Raw genomic sequence first — 25,009 nt, forward strand, 5'->3', positions numbered from 1 at the left:
TTCTGGAGGCTGAAAGTCCAAGATCAAGGTGCCAGAGGGTTGGTTTCTGGTGAGAGCTCTCTTCCTGGCTTGTAGGTGGCCGCTTCCTTGCTGTGTCCTCACATGGCCTTTCCTCTATACATGTGCTACTGGTGTCTCTTCCTCTTTTTTTTTTTTTTTTGGCTGCACCATGTGGCATGTGGGATCTTAGTTCCCTGACCTCGTGCCCCCTGCAGTGGAAACTCGGAGTTTAACCACTGGACCACCAGGAAAGTACCTCTTCCTCTTCTTATAAGGACCCTATTGGATTAGGGTCCCACTCTTATGACCTCATTTAACCTCAGTTATTCCTTAAAGATCGTATCTCCATATACAGCCATACTGGGGGTTAGAGCTTCAACATGTGTATTTGGAGGGACACAATTCAGTCAATAATAATAATATAATTGTAAGGGAAATAATAATAATAAAATGTTGTACCAGCATCCATAGCATTAAATGAAATTAACTTTATGAACTGTATTCATTTTTAGTTACTTAATGCCATATAAACTACAAGAAAAAGTCTTATATGGGACTTCTCTATTTCTTATGATGACAGATTAAAAGCAGAACTTTAACTTTGCCACCTCAAGATTCACAGGGAAGAAAAAGATTCAAAAACTGTGATAAAACATCTTCAATCCAAATGTAATAAAAAAGAAAAGAAAGAAGAAATACTTTGAAGATTGTGAGACACATTGTTGTTACTTATAAAAATTCAAATCAACAGAATCCCAAGTGCCTTAAGAAGAAAATTCTTTAAATTTTTGAGTTAATAGGAGCTTAAGTTGTAAACAAAATATGTTAAGATAATTGTTTTAGATTGCAGTCATTCTCAGTAACTGTAGATGAAGCCATGGATCCTATGTGCAAAGTTCCTTCAAGAATATTATAAAAACCTTTTGCTGAATTAAAAAATGCTATACTCAAAAAGATCAAAAATTATTTAATGTGCCACTTCTATATCTTGCATCAGGCATTTGAAGTTGAGTGCGATCAGTCCTCTGAGTTTATTCTTCTCTTTTAATATTGTATTGGTTATTCTGGGTCTTTTGCCTCTCCATATAAATTTTTTTTTTTTTTTTTTTTGCGGTACGCAGGCCTCTCACTGTTGTGGCCTCTCCCATTACGGAGCACAGGCTCCGGATGCGCAGGGTCAGCGTCCATGGCTCACGGGCCTAGCCGCTCCACGGCATGTGGGATCTTCCCGGACCGGGGCACGAACCCGTGTCCCCTGCATCGGCAGGTGGACTCTCAACCACTGTGCCACCAGGGAAGCTCCTCTCCATATAAATTTTGAAATCAGTATTTCAATATCCAAAAAATAACCTGCTGAGTTTTTTGATTGGAATTGTATTGAATCCATAGATGAAGTTTGGAAGAACTGACATTTTGACAATATTGAGCTTCCTATCCAAGAATATTGGAATATCTCTTTATTTATATAGTTCTTTGCTTTCACCAGAGTTGTGTGGTTTTCTCACATAGTTCTTATGCATTTCTGTTAGATTCATGCCTAAGTTTTTAATTTTTTGAGTGCTATAAATGCTATTGTATTTTGAATTTCATATTCTACTTGTTCATTGCCGGTATATAGGAAAGTGATTGACTTTTGTATATTAACCTTGTATCCTGCAACCTTACTATAATCATTTTTTCCAGGAGATTTTTGTTGTGTATCCCTTCAGATTTTCTACAGAGACCATCATAACATCTGCCGGAAAAGACAGTTTTATTTCTTCCTTCCCAATATGTTTACCTTTTATTTCCTTTTCTCTTTTTTATTGCATTTGCTAGGATTTCTACTATGCTGAGAAGTGGTGAGAGTGGTGAAAGTGGACATCCTTGCCCTTTTCGTGATCATTGTGGGAAAGCTTATAGTTTGTCACCATGAAGTATGATGTCAGCTTCGGGGTTTTTTGTAGATATTCTTTATCAAGTTGAGGAAGTTCCATCTATTCCTAAATGGCTGATATTTTTTTATCATGATTCGGTGTTAGATTTTGTTCAGTATTTTTCTGCATCTATTGAGATGATCATGTGATTTTTCTTCTTTAGCTTGTTGATGTGAAAGATTATATTTATTTATTTATTTTTGAATGTTGAACCAGCCTTGGATACCTGGAATAAATTCCACTTGGTGATGGTGTATAATTCTTTTTATACATTCTTGGATTTGATATGCTAATATTTTTTGAGGGTTTTTGTATCTGTATTCATGAGAGATATCAGCTTGTAGTTTTCCTTTCTTGTAAAGTAGTTGTCTGGTTTCGGTATCATGGTAATGCTGGCCTTGTGGAATGAGTTAGAAAGTCATCCCTCTGTTTCTATCTTCTAGAAGAGATTATAGAGAATTGGTATAATTTCTTCCTTAAATGTTTCATAGACTTCACCAGTGAATCCATCCAGGTGTGATATTTTCTGTTTTGGAAGGTTATTAATTATTATTATTTAAACATTTAAAAAATAAATTTATTTTATTTTTGGCTGCATTGGGTCTTCATTGCTGTGTGCGGGCTTTCTCTAGTTGCAGCGAGTGGGGGCTACTCTTCATTGTGCTGCGCGGGCTTCTCACTGTGGTGACTTCTCTTGCTGTGGAGCACGGGCTCTAGGCATGTGGGCTCAGTACTTGCAGCACACAGGCTCAGTAGTTGTGGCTTGTGGGCTCTAGAGCGCAGGCTCAGTAATTGTGGTGCATGGGCTTAGTTGCTCCGCAGCATGTGGGATCTTCCCAGACAGGGATCAAACCCACATCTCCTGCGTTGGCAGGCGGATTGTTGACAATTGTGCCACCAGGGAAATCCCAGGTTTTTAATTATTGATTCAGTTTCTTTAATAGATATAATCATATTCAGATGGTCTATTTCTTCTTGTGTGAACTTTGGCACATTTCAAGGAATTGGTCCATTTCATCTAGATTATCAGATTCGTGGGGATAGAGCTGTTCATGATGTTCCTTTATTACCCTTTAATATCCTGGGGATCAGTAGTGATGACCCTTCTTTCATTTCTGATATTAATCATTTTTCTTCTTCCATTTTTTCTTAATCAACCTGGCTAGAGGCTTACTGATTTTATTGATCTTTTTGAAGAGCTCATTTGATTTTGTTGATTTTCTCTATTGATTTCATGCTTTCTATTTCATTGATTTCTGCTGTCATTCTTTTTCTTTCTTTCCTTCTGCTTCCTTTGGATTAAGTTCATTTTCTTTTCCTAATTTCCTAACGTGGAAGGCTTCTAGATTATTGATTTTAGATTTTTCTTATTTTTTAAATGTAAGCATTCAGTGCTATAAATTTCCCTGTAAGCACTGCTTTCACTGTATCCCACAGCTTTTAATAAGTTGCATTTTAATATTCATTTCGTTCAAAGCATTGAAAAAGATTTTTTTCTTGAGATTTCTTCTTGACTCATGTATTATTTGGAAATGTGTTGTTTAATCTCCAGATATTTGGGGGACTTTCCAGCTATCTTTCTGTTACCGATTTCTATTTTAATCCAGCTGTGGTCTGAGAGCTTACTTTGTGTGATTTCTGTTCTTTTAAATTCATTAAGGTGTTTTTTATGGCCCAGAATGTGATCTATCTTGGTGAATGTCCATGTGAGCTTGAGAAGAATGTGTATTCTGCTCTTGTTGGATGAAGTAATCAATAGATGTCAATTATACCCAGTTGACTGATGGTGCTGTTGAGCTCAACTACGTCCTTACTGATTTTCTGTCTGCTGATCTGTCCATTTCTGCGAGAAGGGTGTTGTCTCCAACCATAATAATGGATTCATCTCTTTCTCCTTACACCTCCATCAGTTTTTGACTTGTGTATTTTGACACTCTGTTGTCAGGCACAAACACATTAAGGCTTGTTACATATTCTTGGAGAACTGACCCCTTAATCATTATGTAATATCCCTCCTTATCCCTGATAACTTTCCTTGATCTGAAGTGTGACTGCTCTGAAATTAATACAGCTACTCCACTTTCTCCTTATTAGTGTAATCATGGTATATCTTTCTCCATCTCTTTATTGTTAATCTATGCATATCTTCATATTTTAAGTGTGTTTCTTAGAGACAACATATAGTTGAGGATCCACCCTGACGATCTCTTTTATTTGTTATATTTAAACCATTGGCTTTTAAAGTGATTATTGATACAGTTGGGTTAAGATCTACCATATTCGTTATAGTTTTCTATTCGTTGCTCTGTTATTTTGTTCCTATTTTTGTTCTCCTCTCTGTTTCTGATGTTTGTGGGGTTTAGTTAGCATTTTATATGACAATTTTTTTCCCTTTCTTGGCATATCAGTTATACTCCTTTTGGTGGTTGCTCTAGAGTTTGTAATATACATGTACCACTAATCCAAATTCACTTTCAAATAATGCTACCCTCCTTCACAGTTAGTGAAAATATCTTATGGTAACAAGATAATCCTAATCTTCCTGTTCATTCCTGTATCATTGCTCATTATGACAGTAATTCACATATATATTAATATATCTCACAATCAAGTACATTGTCGCTGTTATTATTTTAATGAACTGTTGTCTGTTAGCTCAATTAAGAATAAGAAAAATAAAAGTTTTTATTTTACCTTCACTTATCCTTTTTCTGGTGCTCTTCCTTTCTTTATGTAAACCCAAGTTTCTGAACTATATCATTTTCCTTCTCCCTGAAGAACTTCTTTTAACATTTCTTGCAGGGCTCATCTACTGGGAATAAATACCCTCAATTTCTATTTGTCTGAAAAAGTCTTTCTCCTACACTGCTGAAGGATAATTCTCTAGTGTTCAAAATCCCAGGTTGGAGTATTTTTCTTTCAACAGTTTAAATATATCACACCACTCTTGTCTTGCTTCCATGGTTTCTGAAGAGAAATCAGATGTAATTCTTATCTGTGCTCTTCTATAGGTAAGGTGTTTTTTTGTCTGACTTCTTTCAAATTTTTTCTTTCTTTTTGATTTTCTAACATTTAAATATGATATGTCTTAGATGGTTTTTTGGCATTTTTCCTGCATGGTGTTCTCTGAGCTTCCTGGATCTGTGATTTGGTGTCCAGCATTAATTTGGAGGAAATTATCAGTCACCATTGTTTCAAATATTTCTTTTCCTTTCGCTCTCTCTTATCTTTCTGGTATTCCCATTATGTGTATGTTACACCTTTTGTAGTAATCCCACAATTCTTGGATATTTGGTTCTGTGACTTTTTCCAGTCTTTTTTCTATTTGTTTTTCCATTTTGGAAGCTTCTACTGACACATCCTCAAGTTCAGAGATTCTTTCCTCAGCTGCGTCCAGTGTATTAGTGAGCTCATCAAAAGCATTCTTCATTTCTTTTATCGTGTTTTCAATCCCTTGCATTTCTTTTAGATCCTTCCTTAGAATTTCCGTCTCTCTGCTCCCTTGCCCATCTGTTATTACATGTTTTCTACTTTATACATTAGAGCGCTTTCTGTATTAATCATGATTGTTTTAACTTGGTCTGAAAATTCCAACATCTTTTGCATACTCAGTTTGATTTTGATGTTCATTCTGTCTCTTCAAACTGCATTTTTTGTGTTTTAGTATGTCTTGTAATTTTTTCTGGATAGGCACGATATCCTGGGTAAATAGAACTGCCATAAATAGGCCTTTAGTAAAGTGGTGGTGAGGTGTAAGGGGAGGGGAAGCATTATACAGTCCTGTGATTAGGCTTCGGTCTTTCAGTGTCCTGTGTCTCTGACCTGTGACCTTTGTAAGTGCTCCTCAGTTCCCGCCCCCCACTGTCTTAGGTGGGACAGATGGCTAGAGTGGGGTGGAGTTGGGTATTTCCTGAGTTGTCTAGGCTCTGATAAATCCCCAATAGTTTAGGCTCTGATAAAATCGTTTCTCTTGAGGACAAGCCTGATTAAGAAGAACAGAATGCTCTGTCATATTTCAAAGGGCTCCTTTTCCCCTCCCCATGCTAGAAGCATGAGGAGATTTTCATTCAGTATCACTGTGAAGATCTAGTCAAGCCCCAGGAGGTAAAAATCATGAAAGTGTAAGATCCCTCCTGTGACTACCCCACCCCCTGGACTTTTTAACTCTCAGACGTGTCCACCCTGAGCCTCCAGTGGTTCATCAATTACAGTTTGTATTTTCTACCTTGGTACTGGGTCCCTTCAAGGTTTGTGCTCAGGGATTTCTGCTCTGGTAAGTTGTGATTTTCTATATTTGCCTGTCTGTTTCTTTAATTTTGAGGCCAAAAGTTTGCCCTGTGACCTCACTTCTCTTAATGGTTCTGAAAAGAGTTGTCGATTTTCCAGTTATGTTATGTTAAAAGACATAAGTCAAATTGTTAGGAAAGAGTGACAACTTCCAATCTCCTTATATGCTGAACTGAAAACTGGACGCCCATATCCATGTAGATTTCAGGATCAACTTGTTTTTCCTTTTTTTAAAAATAGATTTATTTATTTATTTTCCATCTTTGTCTGTGTTAGGTCTTCGTTGCTGCACGTGGGCTTTCTCTACTTGCAGCGAGAGGGGGCTACTCTTCATTGTCGTGTGCGGCCTTCTCATCGTGGTGGCTTCTCTTGTTGCGGAACATGGGCTCTAGGCACGCGAGCTTCAGTAGTTGTGGCTCGCGGGCTCTGGAGCACAGGCTCAGTAGTTGTGGCACATGGGCTTAGTTGCTCCACGGCATGTGGGATCTTCCCAGACCAGGGATTGAACACGTGTCCCCTGCATTGGCAGGCAGATTCTTAACCTCTGCACCACCAGGGAAGTCTAGAATCAACTTGTTAATTTCTACAAAAGGGCAGCTGAAATTTTAACAAGTATGGCTTTACATCTGTAGATCAATTTAAAGAATACTGCCATCTTAACAATACTAGGTTTTCCAATCCATGAACACAGGCTGTCTTTCCATTTCTTTAGGTCTCTTCAGTTTCTTTCAGTGATGATTTGTGGGTTTCCAAGGACTTGTTTTGCTAAATTTATTCCTAGTGTTTTATTCTTTTTGAAACTATTGTAAATGGAATTGTTTTAAAATTTTATTCTCAAATTGTGTATTATGATGATGGAAATTCAGTTGAGTTTTGTATGTTGCTTTTGTATCCTGCATCCTTGCTAAACTCAGTCACTAGCTTTAATACTTTTCGTGCAGATTCCTGCCAATAGAAATACTTTGCCCTTTTCAATCTGGTGCCTTTTATTACTTTTTCTTGCCTGAATGCCCTGGCTAGGACCTCCAGTATCATGCTGAATAGAAGCTTTGAGGGAAGATATCCTTTTCTTTTTTCCCAGTCTTAAAGGGAAAGCTTCTGTATTTTACTATTATGATGTTTCATAGGGTTCTTCATAGATGCCCTTTGTTGTTTTGAGGAAGTTCTCTTCTATTTGTAGTCTGTTGAGTATTTTTATCATGAAGGAATGTTGGATTTTGTCAAATGGATTTTTGAGTGTCAAACCAATCTTGTATTCCTGGGATAATTTACACTTGCTCATGGTGTATAATCCACTTTGTATGTCAATAGATTCAGGTAGTTAGTATTTTGTTGAGGATTTTTTCATCTATATTCAAAGATTTTTTTTTCCCCCTGTGATGTCATTGTCTGGTTTTGGTATCAGAACAATACTGGCCCAGGGACTTCCCTGGTGGCGCAGTTGGTTGAGAGTCCGCCTGCCGGGGACGCGGGTTTGTGCCCCGGTCTGGGAAGATCCCACATGCCGCGGAGCGGCTGGGCCCGTGAGCCATGCCCTCTGAGCCTGCGTGTCCGGAGCCTGTGCTCCGCAATGGGAGAGGCCACAACAGGGAGAGGCCTGCGTACCGGAAAAAAAAGAAAAGAAAAATACTGGCCTCATAGAATGAGTTGTAAAATTTTCCCTCCTCTTCTATTTCTGTAAGAGTTTGTAAAGCATTCATTAAAATTCTTCCTTAAACATTTGGCAAAATTCATCTGTGAAGCCATCTGGTCCTGAGCTTTTCTTTGTGAGAAGTTTCTTCATTACTAAGTTTACCTCTTGTTATAGGTCTATTCAGATATTTTATTGATTCTTGAGTCAGTTTTGGTAGTTTGTGCCTTTCTAAGAATTTGTGTATTTCACATGGATTATCTGATTTCTTGGTATACGAGTGTTCACAGTATTTCCTTATGATTTGTATTTCTGTGGTGCTTGTAGCAGTATCACCTCTTTCGTGCCTTATATTAGTAATGTGAGTCCTCCCTTTTTGAGTTTTCTGGTCAGCTTAGCTAAAGGTTCATCAGCTTTGTTGATCTTCTCAAAGAACTAAAAGAATCTTTTAGTTTTATTGATTTTTCTCTATTTTCATAATTTTACTTATTTCCACTCTAATCTTTATTATTTCCTTCCTTCTTCTGGCTTTGAGTTTAGTTTGCTCTTTTTGCTTTTTGTAGTTTCTTAAGGTAAGATATTAGATTATTTATCTGATTTCTTTATTTGTTTTTAAAAAATATAGTCATTTACAGCTGTAAATTTCCCTCTAAGACTGCTTTAGTCGCATCTCATAAGTTTAGCTATGCTTTTGTGTGTGTGTGTGTGTGTGTGTGTTTTCATCCAAGTGGGTTTGCTATTTTGTGTGTGTGTGTGTGATTTCTTCTTTGACCAGTTGGTTATTTAGCAGTGCCTTGTTTAATTTTCATCTATTTGTGAATTGCCCAGTTTTCCTTCTGTTATTGATTTCTAATCTCATTCTATTCTGGTTAGAGAACATACTTTTCATGATTTTAATTCTTTTAAATTTGTTTAAACTTGGTTTTTATCCTAACATATGGTCTATTCTGGAGACTGTTGGACGCATAATTGTGAAAAATATATTTCCTGCTGTTGTTGGGTGGAGTGTTCTATAGATGTCTGTTAGGTGTAGTTAGCTTATAGTGTTCACATCTTTTATTTCCTTGTTTATGTCCACTATAGTTGTTCTATCCGTTATTGAAAGTGGGCTACACAAGTCTTCAACTATTATTTTTGATTTGGCTACTTCTTTATTCTCTTTTGCCATATTTTGCTTCATGTATTTTGGGTACTGCTGTTAAGTGCATATACATTTACAATTATTATATCTTCTTGAAGGATTGACACTTTTTATTATTATAATATGTCCTTTGTCTCTAGTAATAATTTTTTTGCCTTAAAGTCAATTTTATTTGATATTAATACAGCCACTGAGCTCTCTTTTTCTTACTTTTGCATGGTAATCTTTTTCCCACCCTTTCAGTCTCAACCTATTTGTGCCTCTGAATCTAAGGTGTGTCCCTTATAGAGAACATATAATTGAAGGATACTTTTTATTTCATCCATTCTGCCCATCTCTGCCTTTGAACTGGAGAGTTTAATCTATTTCCATTTAATGTAATTAGGTAGGATTTATATCTGTCATTTTGCAATTTTTTCTCCCATTTTTCTATTTTTTATACTTTTTGTTTTCTATATGTCTGATGTTTTTGTTTCTCTATATTTTCATTATTGGAGTATTTTGTGTTAAATAGATATTTTCTAGGGTTTCATTTTCTTGTCATTTATTCTACTTTTAGAAAAAGTTATTTTCTCAGTGATTGTTTTGGGGACTATAATTAACATCTTAACAATATCTCAGATTCATACCACCTTAAATTCAGTTGTATATAAAAATTTTGCTCTTGTATAACTCCATTCCTTCCCCCAGTGCTGTTATTACATCTTTATACATTGTGTTACCTTCAACACAGATAGCTATAGCTTTATACAGCTGTCTCTTAAAACATTTAGTATAAAAAGGTTACAAACATACATTTATAGTGTCTTCTATATATACCTATGTAGTTATCTTTATCATGCTTGTTATTTTTTCACGTGAATTTGAGTTACTCTCATGTGTCCTTTTATTTTAGCCTAACGGAATCCCGTCAGTATTTCCTATAGAGCAAGTCTGCTAATGAAGAGTTTCCTGTTTTGTAAAAATCTGGTAATGCCTTAATTTCTGCTTTATATTTGAAGGATAGTTTTGCTGGTTATAGAATTCTTGGTGGACAATGCTTTTCTTTTAGCACTTTGAGTTTGTCATCCCACTGCCTGCTGACTTCCATGATTCATGATGAGAAATCAGTTGTTAATCTTACTGAGCTGCCCTTGCATGTAATGAGTCACTGCTCTCTTACTGCTTTTAGTATCCTCTTTGTCTTTCAACACTAGGAAGTTTACAGCTCTGACTTATCCTTCTCCTCCTACTTGCTCAGAGCCTCAAGTCAGCCAGAAATGAGAACTCAGGGCCTTCTTGGGTCATTCCACAGCATGGGTACAGCCCTGGGCATGCACACTGTCCTACACATGTGTGTGGCTTTCCACAGTCCCAGGAATACTGGAAGTTTTCAAAGCCCTCTATGAACATCTCATTCTGTATTGTTTGTTTCTAAGCTTTTGGTTAACCTAATGTTTGTCCCTTCTGTTATTCACTGCCATAGGCAGCTATGATGTTAAACAGTTGTCACTGATTGTTTTCAACAAATTTCCACAGGTAGGAAGCTGTTTGTCTTTAATGAACTCTAAGTCAGGTCAAATAAAGAGAGGTCTTCTCTGAACCACCAGGCATGTCCAATAATGACCACTGCCCCTTCCACTGGCTGCTAGGCTGCTTGTTCTCACTGTGCCTGTGGGCTATTTGTTTTAAGGCTACAGTGGAGCTGAGACATGGGGGTGGGAACAGGGCAAGTTAAAATGCTGCGAAACTTGCTCTTCTTATTTAGCTTCAGTCATTTTTTCTTGACTAAATGCCCCTCCCCCAAGATTGCTGGTTAATTTTCAGAGTCCTGAAAAAGTTGATTTTAATTATTTTCCCAGTGTTGGCATTGCTGTTACGGAGGGAAAGATTTTTGGACATACTCCCTTTACAATTCTTCTGCTCATGGAACTTTAGAGAGCCGGTGAAACACTGCCCAGGTGAGGTTTTGCAGCACAGTAGAACGTCTCAGTAATCGTATTACATGTGATGATTACTATAACGAGGAACTCACAAAGATCAAAAGCCTTTGTGCGTGTGACCACCATGGGAGAGGTTAGCAGTTCCTCCTACCAGAAAGTTGAGTTTCCTGTTAACTGTATACCACTATGAGTGCTGATATAATAGCTCTCTATCTTAGAGAGAAGAAACTGAAATTTTTATGATTAAGGAAGAAGGCTCCTGGGGGTTTTGACATTCTCCTAATCCTACATATCATTGGAAAACCCAGAAATATCTCCTGGTTCCTTTCAGCCCTGTTTCTAGCAAAATATTCACTCACGGTTTTGGAACCAGAGATTGTTGCTTAGGAAGGAATAAACATGATTGACATGTGGAGCAAGGAGCCCTTGTTGTAACTTCAGTGCCTCTGAGGTTTCTCTTAAATACAAAGAGAGAAGAATGCATGTTTTAAGAACAAAACCAAACACCTTTGAAGCATGAGGTTTTCAAATTGGTCACCAATAGCATAATATCCAGTAAGTCTGACCAAAGACTTCTCCAGGAAAACTATTTCAAGTGATCAAAGAAAAAAAGATGTCTATCAAAAGAATTTGTTAATACTAAACAAAAAAATGGATGACTTAAAAATAAAAAATGCCATCTATTTCATTGTAAATAATTACCTCAGCTTGACTTATGCACTTTACTAACCCTAGGTTTGGGATCATGTAGGCAGTTAGTTATTAGATTTTCCCACTCTGAACAGCATTCTTGTCCTTTAAAGGCCAGTTCTAAGTCTTATAATCCTTGATTCCGTAACTGGTAGATTCATATCTATGGAGAGGTTGTGAAATCTTATCTAGGAGATCTTGAAGTTGAGTGTTGCACTTGCAGCTCCCTGGGATTCCAAGATAGGATAGAACTACAACATGTAGAGGGGCCCTTTTGTTTTTTTGTCCCTGCCCCTCATTTATTATTTGAACATAGCCCCCCTCCCTTCTCAAATTCCCAGCCTGCTCATACACACTTCAGTCTCCTCCAGTATTTATTAAATACCTCAGGGAAATGGTAAATAACTTTTTATAAAATGGTTGAATACCACAATAATCATTGTTGGGGACAAGATCCACCAATGGATGCTAAAATTAATGGGTGAAATTTTGAGGAGAAACAAGTTCACATAGTTTCAAAGTCTTACCTCCCTTGATATAATGCACTGAGAATTCACCATCATTTCATTGCCAAAAATGTTCAACCTCATGCAAATCATGAGAAGACATTAGACAAACCTAAATTGGGGAACAGTCTACAAATAAACCATCAGTACTCAAAAGTGTCAAGATCATGAAAGATAAGGAAAAACTGAAGAACTGTCAGAGATTGGAGGAGACTAAGGAGAAAAAAAATAACTGAATGGAATTTGGGAGACTGGATAATTCTATCTGGAACAGAAAAAGGATGTTAGAAGAAAAAGTGATAACATTTGAATGAGGTCTGTATTTTAGTTAGTAGTGTTGTACCTGTGTTAATTTTATAGATTTGATTATTGTACTATAGATACCCGATGTAATAACCTTAGGGGAAGTTCAGAGGGGTCTACAAGGACATCGTACTATTTTTGCAACTTTCTGTAAGTTTAAAATTTGTTCAAAATAAAAAGTTAGAAAAAACATTGCACACAATTTTTAGCATGTCAAAGGACTATTTTTTTCATTCCTTTGATCATTTTTTGTCATTCTACTCAAAAACTTGATATTTTTGGACATAATATTCTAATGAGAATATAACTAATGCAGACTATGGGTGGAAACATTTTGAAAGAAAATAAAAAGTACCATACCAACGTAAGGTTGTATTCTCAAATTCTCATGCTGCTTTTTCAAAGTTTAATTTACACCCTGTTTTGTGTTTAAAATGCATCGTACACTGGTGGTGTTCTGAACTCACATAGTTTACGACAGGCGTGGGATTTAACTTAGAAATTCTTTGGAATACTTTCCAGATTGGAGGGACTCGCTATTCACAGCTGAACATTTAATGGTGTAGCTGGAATTTTTATTCCTTAGGGACTTAAGAATCTATTGCTTGTAGAGTAATTTAAATGCTCAAACATTAGGAATTTGGTTTTGTTGGTTTTGTATAGTTAAGAAGTGTTTAAAAGCAAATGAGACACGTAAAGTTGAACAAAAGAAAATGGTACATGCCATCTTGAGAGTTATTATTTGTAGTTAGCCATAACTAGGGGAAGTTATGAAGTCCCAGTCATCTCATCTAAGAGGAAGTACCAACCGAGTCCATGCTTCTCCATCTTAACGTGTGCAGCAATCTTCTGTGGATTTTGTTAAAATGCAGATTCTGACGCAGCAGGCGCGCAGTGGGCTCCGGGATTCTGCATTTCCAACCAGTTCCCAGGAGATGATCCTGCCACGGACGACATTGTGAGTGGCAAGAACCTAAATGGCTGGAAAGGACACACTATGTATGAGTCCTGTCTACTGCAGGTGTACATTTTCAAAGTGGATTTAGTTTGAAACAAGTGAAACGTTTAAGTACCTTCAGGCACTACAACCGATAGCAAAATTTTGAGGAACTCTCTCCAGTGAAACAAAGTCTGGAGGAAGGGAGTGCTGCGTGTGACGCCCCAGTCACCCCAATGTCAGGCGTTGCCGGAGCAGAAACTCGGAAGGAAAGAGACTGGATTCAGTCTGAGATGAAGCTGAACCAGTCCACGCCCTGCCCGTAGGGTGGAAGCAAACACATCCCCAGGAGCATGTCTACCACCGCCACCAGGGGGCGCGCCGCCACAGCTTTTCCAAGCCGGCGGTGTGGACCGTCAACCTCACCTTGGGCGGCGCGGGGATGAACCCAGATAAGGAAACGGATACAGCACCTTACGGTGGTGGTGGGGCCATCCCACTGTTTCAGAACCTGACTCCGGGTTTCTCCGGTGACAGGGACTTGGTGATGGGTAATGTGTGAACAACTCTTAGGATGTTACACTGGCGTTTGAGCTGGGCATTAATTGAATCCAATTCCAATCTGCGGTTAGATTCCAGGTGTAGGGGAGGCGGGGTTTGCGGTGGGGACCCTCACGCGGATAACACAGGGCTGTTAAAATGAAAAGAGCGACTGACTTCGGCATCTTTTTCTTTTGAACGTTGTGTGTCTTCAGAAGGCCTCCTGGCTGCAAACATCCTGCCGAGGAAGGGCTGCCATCATCTTTCTAGTTATCATCGAGGGAAGAAACGGCCTGCACATAGATCTGTGGACCAATTCGATGCACAAGTCCGGCTTCCTGCAAAGGCCGACCACCCCCAGGGTGGGCTGCCCTCCTCGGCCATCTTCCGGCCCCTCAGAAACCAGAAGGGGCGTAGGGCAGCCAGAGAAGCGCTGAGAGCATGGCTCACGCAGGCAGGCGGGGCCAGTATCAGACTGTGTCAGTTCCCTTAATTTAAGTCAACTTGTCTTAACTACTTACACATGAACAGATTCTTTTAATTGTTCCTTATTTTTTAAATTAGAAAAATAGGACCTGCTGATGCCAGAAAAATAATTCTAAAAATAAAAAACAGTATAAAAGTGAAAGTCCCTCCTCATTCACTAACCTCCACCCCAAATCCTGAAAGCCCACCTCCAGAAGTAACCATTGCTGCAGACATACACTCAAGTGATTTTGCTTAACTTGGCAAAAATGACATTATACAATTCATAATGCAGCTTGCTTTTGCCATGTAAGATACATATTGTAGTCTATCAGGATGAGTTTTGAAACTTAAAAATGATCAAACGTTTTACAGATCTGTCTTCTTGATTGAAAACAGGATTCCTAAGCCTAATATTTATATGTTAACAAAAATACGCCCCCAGGGCGCTTTTTAGCTCCCCCTGCCACACTCAGCATCCTGTCTGCCCTAGTTTACAGTGACAAAATAAAATGAGGGGTTTACATACATGTTTTCTTTCCGAATGATTCTGATAGAATGAGCAAATTGCTCAAATTGTGAATGCTTAATTTTTGTCCTCTGAGGATTTAAAATTTTAATCTCTTTATTATTTTCCCTGGCTTTGGATTTTTTTTTTATAGGACTTTTTTTTTAATAGCACTTGTGTGAAACAGGAGACAGATGTAGTCATAGCTATAGGATATGCTTGTTTACTCTCTATTTCTTCCAAATAACCAAAATAAGTCAGTTAAAAATATTGACAAAAAGGGGGAAGGTAATATATTTTTCCTTTTTAGATTTTCTCTCCAGGATCCACCAAAAAAACATGCCAAGCTGTCCCTTTCTTTTGAACAACAGAGCTCAAACTTGAACACAGAAGAATCCCTGGAAGCTTCTGAATGATGGAGATTTCCAGGCCTCCTGAATCCCATTTCCTCAGGATGGGCTGGGAATGGATGTTATTAACAAGATCCCTTGTACTTTTTATACTTTTTATGTCTACCGACATTGGACTGAAAGGATCCTCCATGGCTCTGCCCCAGTGGGGGTGGGGCAGGGGGCAGGGGAGGGAATCTTTCCTGACAGTACCTTAACTCTACTTTCCTCCCATTTAGAAGAAACAGGGGATGGAAAGAATGTACATGAACTGGGTTGTGCTTTTTCCATTAAAAGCTGCCTCCAAATTTTATGCTCACCTTAGGAATTCTTCTAGGCTTGTCTTGAAAAGCCTAACCCCCTAAGTTTGCCAGGTGACCGGCTGTCCTGCAGTTACCCCTGGGTGGTGTAACCGGTTTGAGAAGCAGCCCATGACTGTTTCAGTTTCAGCTGAAGTTCCTTCTAAAACGAGCCAATCTGGGAGGTCACTTGTCTCTGATCCAGAGGCAATGGTTTGGTTATTCTTGGCTTACGCTAAACTTGGAAAGGAGCTGAAGCATCAGGTAAAAAACAACCTACACCTACGCAGCACGAGAAAGAAACAATCACAGCTCTACACACCGTGTGGAAAGATCCCACAGAAACAAGGTGGAGCAAAAGCTGCCTCCGTTCACCTGAAGTTCAAGGACAGGCACCCATGACCCAGGGTGAGAGAGAGGCGGGAAGAGGGGTTACCTTCAGAGGGTTATCGCCTGGTGGGGGGTTGGCATGAGGGGGACTTCAGGGGGGCATAGAACGTCCTAAGTCATGATCTGGAACCTAAGTACATTGTCTATGCATAGATAAAGTCATTGAGCTAAATGTTAAAGCTGTGTGCGGGTTATTATACATAAATATACTTCAATAAATTAAAAAAAAGATGATGGGCAGCTCTGACTATGACAGTGGTCCACTAGGAAAAAAATATCTACAGTCACATCCATGTAGTGAGTCAAAATCACTCAACAAATGCCAATCATTGGGCAAAAAAAATAAATAAAAATTGGAAACAATTATAAAGTAACTGATTCACATTACTGTACACGTGAAACTAACACAACATTGTAAATCAACTATACTCCAATAAAAATTAAAAAAAATAAAACAAGTAGTTTCTTTTAAGTCCATGTCTAACTGAACTATTAAAAAATCCCGTGAGCCCCACCTTGCTGAGAGGGTGCTCTCACACACCTCCTGACCTGGAGTGTGGACACATGCACCCACAACTAGGAGTGAACGTTTTGTGGTCTTTGAAATGCCGACAGCTCAGGAAGCATCTAAAGGAGCAGTTTTACCAGCTTTTTGTTGAGGGCATCAAACAAGGATGGGGAAGGGATAAGTGGTCAGGCGCCGCTTGGTGAAGCTGGGGTTTTGTTGGCATCTGAGTGACTGATGTTGACCAGACCAGGCCTGAGATGGGAGGCCTGGGAGTTTGTGTCCAGGCAGACATGAAGGGGGTGCCACACCCGAGGGCTGTCCCAGGGTCACCCATGCAAGAGTCTCTCCCTGTTCTCCCATCCACCGACACTCGGCCTTATTGTGTTTGGAGGTGTTCTGTGAACACTTAGCGTCTGTCCTCTTTGCTCGGGTTTTGTCTCCCTGTGTGAGAGGCGGCCACAGTCAGGAGGCTGACTTGTTGCCTCACCAAGCAAGTGGCTCCCCTGATTTTCTCCTCTCCTCCGTCCCTTCCTGCCTCTCCATTGGTGGCTTGTCTAACAACTGGCATTGTCTGGTGTTATAGAGGCACAACCCTGCCTTGTTGTGGAAACTGCTCCGTCAGGTCTGGGCGCTTTTGGCAGGGGAGGCTGGAGCCTGGGAATGAGGCCGGAGGGCACAGAAGACCCTGGTGGCCTGGGCCTCACTCACTGGGCTGACATCAGCACGTGCATGTGGTCCTTGGTGACGGAGGCAGAGCGATGAGAAAGACAAACCACTTCTGTGCCCTCATAACCAGTCCAAAGTCTCTGCATGGAACTAAAATTGGAATGATTTTAGGAGGTAAAAACCGGGGGCATGGACGGTGACCCCAGCATCCAGCCCAGGGTGCCAGGCCGAGGAGGTGCCGTGCATGGCTCTTGGAAGGGTGCAGGCCCTGGCACATCTTGGGGTGTTGCTTCTCTTTCCAAGCAAGCGAATTCTCAGACTAATGTATCAGGGCCTGGAATTTTCTCCCTGAGGCTCTTTGCACAAAATGTGAGATCAAATGCAAACAGATTAAGAAATAAAAGGCAAAAGCTGCCTCGGGATTGATGAGGCTCCTGATGGTGAAAGATAAATAGCACATGAGTTATTTGAGCTCCCGTTCCTTCCAAAATTCCGTTTCCTGGGGGAGCTTCCAGAGACTGGGAGAGGGCAGGGAGGACAAAAATAACTTTTCCTGGGACAAGGAGCCCACGGGGGGTTCTGTCTCCCTCCTCCAGTGCTGCCAGAGGACTTGACAGCCTGCTGCCCCCAACCCTACCCCCGCCCCCCAAGCATGCCTGCTGGAGGGAGGGGGTGCTTCCCTCCTGCGTGGGGAGCCATCCCTGTGCCGGGTGAGGGACCCACCGGCCGAAGGTGCTGTCAGGCCGGGGACCGGAAGTGCCTATTTTTCTTCTCTGAGTGGTTGGCTTCTCAGGGGTCTTTGTCTCTGCCACACCCCACTTTGCTCTGAAACCTGTCAAAATGAATATGAACTAAAAATCATTTCTAGGCACCCCGGGAGTGATCTCTCATCTCTGTCTCCCTCCCCTCCCCCAACCTTCCTCCCTTTCTTCCCATCAGTGCAGGTGCGGAGAGCATTTCCAGGGAATTGCCAACTCCTGGTTTCTCCCCTCCTCCCTCCTGCTCCCTCCCCCGACACCTCTCCCACCCCCAGATTACACAATTCCTTGTGCCTGTGGCTCATTCCCTAACCCAATTAGTTCCAGATTCCCTCTCTCACTTTTAGTTTTCCTATTTACACGAGAAAAAGCGATTTGAGTGTCTTTCCCAGTTAGTTGAATAAAGGACAGTATTCCAAGCTCCTAAACTTCCCTGTCTATGTCTCTGAATGTTGACGGAGAACCACCCTCCCCCGCCTTCAGCCTGGGCAAACTTCCACGGTTTAAATCCTCCTCGGTACCTGGTAACCAACCAGAGTGGGAGTGAAGGGTCAACCACAAGGGGGTCGTAGGAGAGGTGCATCCCGGAAGACACCAGGCCGAGAAAGGAGTAAAGGAATGATAACGCCCAGGAAGCGAGATCTTCCAGGCTTGTTGGGTGAAATGACCCCTCTGTGGTAAGGAAGCCACCCGGGAAGGACTGTTTTGTGCTTTGCCATCACCTGCTGTCCCCAGATGCTGTTGGGTGTCATCTGGGAGGCGTGGGCCAGGAGGTCACCTACAGGTGGGAACACATTTGGACTCTGTGGGTCCTCCCAAGACCTAGGAGTGGAGAAACCTGTACAGAGCTTCCCTCCTTCCTCCTCACCTCCCTGGCCATCTGCATGCAGCTAGATTTCCTGATATGACCGGACTCCATGGAGAAAGTCACCTGGATTTCAGTGATCCTCTTTTGAACAAGCCCTTCTGTTTTCAGCCCTACCTCCTCCTTGGGGCTAGATCCACCATCCCAACCAGCAGCCCAAGCCAGGTACCAGGGAGGAAGCCGGAAACCCCAGGAAGGAGGGTGGGTGTGCCTGAGACCACTAGGTGTCCTCTCTGCACGGGGCACCTTCTGCAGGGCTGCAGGTGACGGCTGGAGCAGAACTGGGGGCAGAGGAGTGGGGGGATTAGGGCTCTGACCTCAGGGGTGGGGGCAGGCAGGGGCCTCCTCCCGAGGTTGGCTGGGGACCCTAGGGCCGCCTTGACCCGGGACAGGGCCAGCTGCCCACCTTCCCTCAGCCACAGCCCTGGGCTTGGTCCAGGACGATCGCGAGTGAAGTGTGAGCCCGGGCCAGAGGGGGGAGCCAGGACATCCTCAGTGAGCCAAGAGCCTCCGGGGAGTCCTGTTCCAGATCCCGAGCCGGGCGCGCAGGGGGGATCCCCGCAAGGGGGCGGAGGGAAATCCAGGAGGCCCGCGGGAGGAAGCGAGCGCGGCGGCCGGGCGCGCGCACCCAAGCGCACTCGCGGCGCCCCTCTCCGGGCACAGGGTGGGGACGGGGCCGGAGAGACGCTCGGCTCCTCCGAAAGTTTCGGGCGAACCCTTTTTCCCAGAGAGCTGCCTCTGGGCTGCGCGTGTGTCCCGAGAGGGGGCCTCCCGCGCCGGCACGAGCGCAGGACCGCGCGCGGGGGTCCCTCCCCGGCTCAGTCTCCTCCCCACGCGCCCCCTCTCCGCCAGGCTGGCCAGCGCCGCCGCGTCCCCGCCGCTGCCCCCCGCCCGCGCCCGCGCCCGAGCCCGAGCCGCCGCGTCGCCGCAGGCTGCCGCCTTGCCCCGAGCTCCCGGCGCGCTCGGCCCCGCTCGGCCCCGGCCCCGCGCGCGGACCATGGAGTAGGCGGACGGCCCCGCGACGCGCTCCCGCAGCCCGCGAGGCCGGAGCAGCCCCGGTGGCCTCGCCCGCCGGCCGCGTTGGCCCGCGGCGGGTCCTCCTCCCGCCGGTCCTCCCCGCTCCTCCTCCTCGGCTGCCGCCGCCCCCGCCTCCCGCCGCCGCCCCCGCCGCCCCCGCCGCCCCCGCCGCGCCGCCGCCCGAGGCCGAGCGCGGACGCCGAGCGTGGGAGCCATGGAGCGCGAGGAGGACGGGGACCCCGAGCGCCGGGAGGTTGCGGCGCGGGCCGGCGGCGACAAGGAGGAGGAGGAGGAAGAGGAGGGACTGAGCGACAGCGACGACGAGGACGAAGACCGGGAGACCCGCGGCGGCCGCGAGGAGGAAGAAGAGGAGGCGGCGGCCGCCGGGCGGGAGCGCAGCGAGGACGCGCCGCCGCCGTCGCCGAGCGCGGAGCTGCCTCCAGCCGCCGTGCCCGCCGCGGCCGCCCGCGACCGGAGCGGCCGCCGCCCGCCGGGGCCCCAGCCGGGGCCGCTGCCCTGCCGCCCGAAGAGGATGCCGTCGCCCGACGAGGAGGAGCGCGAGCGTCGCCGGAGCCGCCGGAGGGACCTTCTGCTGAGCCAGATAGGCTTCCTGGCCCTGGTGGCGCTGCTGCTCTGGTCGCTGTCGAGCATGCAGGACCACGACGGTGAGTGCTCGCCGCCCGCCCCGAGTGGGCGCTGCGGCTCCGGCGGTGCCGGGCTCCCCGGCCGGGCCGGCGGGCGGGGGTGCCGGGCCGAGGACGCCCCCCTGCCCCTCGGAGGGGGCCCCGGAGGCGAGGACCACGCGGTGGGGCCGCGTCAGTCACGCTGGGCGCCTAGCTGCCCTGGGAACCCTCACCTGTGCCTCCCGGCTCTGCCCTTCCTGCCACGAGCTGGAGGGACTGGGGGCGGCGGCGGGGACGGTTCCCCTAAACGAGTGCCCCGTGGCCAGTAATAAAGTTGTCCTGGTGAGCTTTGGGCCCCTGTGCGCCGTGACCACCTGAGTACTCCTTGGCTTGTGGAAGGAGGGCTGGTTGACTGGTGAGCATACAGTTCTCGAAACCTCTCAGGCGGGATGGACCGGGTAGGAAGCTCCATCCCCGCCTTTCCAAAACAGGTGCGGGGAACTCCTGATAGGAAAAAAGTGCTGGCCCCCGGCTAGGGTTTGGGACTGGTTCTCTTCCATTGACCACTCGCTGGGAAGACGGATCCCTTTTGTGGACTTGCAGCCGGGGAAGAAGCCATTAGGCTGGACTGTCCCTCATTCTGTTCACTGCTCTCAGGGTGCCCTGCGGTGGGAGCCCCCTTTACCCACAACTTTTGTCTTATTTTTGTCCTTGGCCTTTCTTGAGCTGAAATAGACCTGGTGGAGGAATGTGCTCAGAACAGTTGTCCACGGTAAAGAGTTTGGAGCCTGGGTGTGCAGCTGTCAAAGAAACGGAGGAAAGTCTTGGAAGAATAACTGTTGTAAAACGGTTTTATGTCCCGGCCATTCAAGTGGCACGGTTCCTGGGAAAACAGCCATGGAAATGGTCGTGAGGAAAAGCAGTTCCAGATACAGGCTTTGGTGTTAAGATAGACGGAGCTCCAATACAAGGTGTTACGAAGTGCAGAATGAAGGCATTTGGATAGTGATGGTCAAATATTTTTAAGGGTGCTATCAGTTAAAATAGGGACCTCCCCCAGTTGACTGTCTCGTGCCTGGTGGGGAAAGCAGATGGTCGGTCTTGGTCCAGGTCTTAGCTGACTTCAGCATATATGGTAAAAGGAGAGAGCCTGTCCTGGTCTTCGGTGGAGCCCTTGAGACTCCCGGGTTCTCTCCACTTCTCCTGGATCCCAGACTCTCTGGCCATGAGGACTGCCATCAGGAAGGTGACCGTGCCGGGTGAGGGAGGCTCGACCTCTCCAAGGGCAGAGTCAGACCTGTCAAAAGCAGTTCCTGGCTGATTCTCAGAAAGAGGGTTTTCATTAACCCCCTTTTCATCTTCTCAGTTTTGATGAGTGCAAAGCCAGTCCGTACTTCATGCCACCTTTGGAAAGGGGGGTTCCAAATCACTTACATGCCGGCCATTTTCCTGCAGGTTGGGGTTCTCTGAGCCATCGAATTCCACCACTTTCAAGGCTACAAAAGACATTTTTCTGGATAGAGGATGTGACCCAGATGGTTAAGTCCGTCAGTGGCAGGGGGCTCCCTGGGCCCTGGGAAAGCTGGGATGTTCGGAGGGAGGGGGTGTCAGACACTCAGCAAGCTTGAAACTTGGTGACTAGATGTCATTTGGAGACGGACAGAAATGTTCCTGTTAGGGACTCATGCACAGCCCTTTCCTCCATACCTTCCCTTGATCTGTCTTCTCCTTCCTTCCATCCACATTCTTTTATTTTATTTTTCTTGGCCGCACCATGTGCTCAGCATGCGGGGTCTTAGTTTCCCGACCAGGGATCGAACCCGTGCCCCCTGCAGTGGAAGCACAGAGTTCTAACCACTGAACTGCCAGGGAGTCCCCATCCACATTCTCCTTCTGCCTCTCCACCCGCTCCCATACATGTGGCGCTTGAGAAGACCCCCAGCCCAGTAACTGAAGATAACAGTGAACGTCAGTGGGGGGAGTGTGTGCCATCGGGCCGGCGGATGGCATACTAGTTGTAATTCTGTCTCAGATCACCTTTTCTTCCACTAGATATTGATAATTTCATTACACGATGCGCAGCAAGATTTCGCAAGGCCCAGGTTTTTCGAGATAATTTTTTAAGATACTGATTAACGTGTGTGAATCTGCAAGTGATTATTTTGCTTGAGGGGTTGCCATTCAGCAGACTTAACCACCTGAATAATGACTTTTACCCCGGAAACGTGGGGGATGCTGTACTTGAGGGTCCTTCAGTATGGCTAAAGTGTTTGGAATTTAGCCTTGTATTAAAGGCACCGTGACTTGGAGAGGCCAAGTGATTCGCTTAAGGTCACACAGCAGTTGGGGAGCAGAGGAAGAAACCAACCTGAGGTGACCTGGCTCTTTGATCCCACCTGTGTCCCCTGGTATTCATGCCACAATCTGGGTGCAGCTTTGTAATATTTATATAACCACATAGGGGGGTAGCTTCATAATTATCAAAGGTGATATTTTTATTTATTCACCTTGAAAACCATGCAGTGATTGTTATTTCTCAGAAGCCTCTTTTCTAACATATATTGATTTTTCTTTTTTTTAAATAAAAAGGACAGTTCTTTTACCAAACCAGAATAGAGATGTGTGGAAGTTATGTTATATAATCTTGTATAACATTTCTAATTGTATGGAATCGGAGATCCCTTTCAGGACATCTAACCAAACTCAGTATAGATTCTTTCCTGCTCAGATGGGACAGGAGCATTGTTAAGCTTAAGTCAGGAAGAATTAGCGCTGGAATCAAGAAAAATGTTAATTCCCACAACAACAAAAGCAATAATAATATTAACCGGAATTTGGCAGGCTCTTAAGTGCCAGGCCCTGGGCTAAGTCCCCTTTCTATGCATTGCCTCCTTGAAGCTGCAGACACTTGAGCTTCCAGTGGTGGACAAGGAAAGAAGAGCCCTCGGTGCCCTATTTAGTTGTTGTTGATGAAGGTCTTGGTTTTGATCTGTTTTCAGAGCCAGTTGAAATAAGGTGTCAGATTTGCTAACGCGATTTTCTTTTATTTTTTTGCAGTGTGAATGGATCACTTTGTATGTTTTGAGTAGTTTAATAAAAGTGTTTAATTTTTCTTTGCAGTAAGAAACCTGGTCCTCTTTTTCCGTAAGTGGTGTGGACAAAGCCCAGAGGTCCTAACTTGGGAGTAATTAGACATTCCCTCCTAAAGGTCCCTAGGGTGGTGAATAGTGAAGGACAGTCATACACAGGTATATACGTATAAACTTTGAGATACTCTTTGGCTCAGTTGCTGTTGCTACATAACAGATCACCCCCAAATAGTGGTGTAAAATGACTCTTCCATGTTTTTACTCAAGGATACTTTGTGTCAGGGACTTGGTCAGGGCCTAGCGGGGATGCCTGTGTTCCATGATGTCTGGGGCCTCAGCTGGAGACACTGAAGGCCTGGGGGACTTGGTGGCTGGGTCTGCAGTCGTTTGGAGGCAACATCACTACCATGTCTGGGGTTGATGAGGGTTGTTGGCTGGATCCTCAGCTGGGCTGTCAACCGGAACACCTACGTGTGGCCTCTCCATATGGCCTCTCCACATGCCTTGGTTGAACTTCCCCAGAGCGTGGCAGCTGGGGTCTAGGAGAACAAGGTGGACGTGCCTGGCATTTTTATGTGTCAGCCTCAGGGGTTGCACAGTGTCACTGCCACTATTTTCTGTTGGTTAGGGCAGTGACATGTCAACCCGAGTTCGAGGAGAGGGGACATTGATGCCACCACTTACTCCATGGAGGATTGTCAGGATACATGGTAAGGTGAGCACATGTGATGGGAGATGCTGTTGTGGCCATCTTTGGAAAACCAGGATCTTAAAAGGATGATAACTTAGGAGTGATTGTAGACATTCCCCAAGATGGTAAGAGGCAAGTAATACATACATATATGCACACACACATATATACGTGTGTGTATGTATATGCGTGTATGTGCATCTATATGTATGTATGTATGCTTATATGTGCGTATGTATATGTACGTATACGTGCATGTATGCATATGTGCATGTATGTATATATGTGTGCACATACATGTGTGTATGCATGTGCGTATGTATATGTGTGTATATGTGCATGTATATGTGCGCATCAATTTCTATTGAAATACCGTCCAATCATGCTGCTCGCCTTACCTGGTTGGGTCCAGAGATGATATTTGAAGAGCGGCTGCAGTGGGGATTTGAACTGCACATTTCAGTTGCAGAGCTGAGAGCTCGCATTTAGCTTTGTGGCTCCCTGCCCCTCAGAAGACCCTGACCATGACCTTTCGGTCCCTCCTGTGGCTTCCTGGGAGGCCTGGCTGGACTCTCCAGCTCTTTCTTCCCTCCCTGCCCTCCCCTGTCCGTGCATCACCACTAAGGCCTTTCTTCTGCTCCTCAGAAGGGGGATGCTTCTGGCCCTAGACCTCTAGCGCCTGCTGGTCCCACTGTTAACACCCCAGCTAGTTCAGCCTGCATCCTTCACTTCCAGGCCCAAGAGCTTCCGGACTAGACCAGGTCCCCCACTGGTCTGTTTGCTCTCTGAACACACTCTGTTTTACCTTTGTAGCATTTTGTTGGCAATTATGTGTTTCTTTGCTTACTCTTCACCAGAGTCTAAGCTCC

At 44.3% G+C, this 25,009-nt stretch overlaps 1 protein-coding gene and 1 long non-coding RNA gene across 6 annotated transcripts in view; both read left to right on the forward strand.

Annotated features, from left to right (window-relative positions):
- Positions 1-16,749, forward strand: part of LOC115803752 (uncharacterized) — a 40,657-nt gene extending 23,908 nt beyond the window's left edge. The window contains exon 3 of the long non-coding RNA XR_016387861.1: positions 10,816-16,749. This is a non-coding gene — a long non-coding RNA (uncharacterized LOC115803752). The remainder of the gene's footprint in view (positions 1-10,815) is intronic.
- A 3,115-nt stretch (positions 16,750-19,864) lies between these two features.
- The window catches only part of SLC24A3 (solute carrier family 24 member 3), a 459,014-nt gene continuing 453,869 nt past the window's right edge, over positions 19,865-25,009 (forward strand). For all 5 annotated transcript variants that reach the window (XM_022594224.2, XM_089896504.1, XM_022594228.2 and 2 more), the window contains exon 1: positions 19,865-20,402. In XM_022594224.2, coding sequence (XP_022449932.1) covers positions 19,952-20,402 — 451 coding nt within the window. In that variant the 5' untranslated portion in view covers positions 19,865-19,951. The remainder of the gene's footprint in view (positions 20,403-25,009) is intronic.

This window comes from Delphinapterus leucas, chromosome 15 (assembly GCF_059928025.1).
Source record: "Delphinapterus leucas isolate spDelLeu-1000000601 "Yukka" chromosome 15, BTC_Dleu_Yukka2, whole genome shotgun sequence".
Classification (NCBI taxonomy): Eukaryota; Metazoa; Chordata; class Mammalia; order Artiodactyla; family Monodontidae; genus Delphinapterus; species Delphinapterus leucas.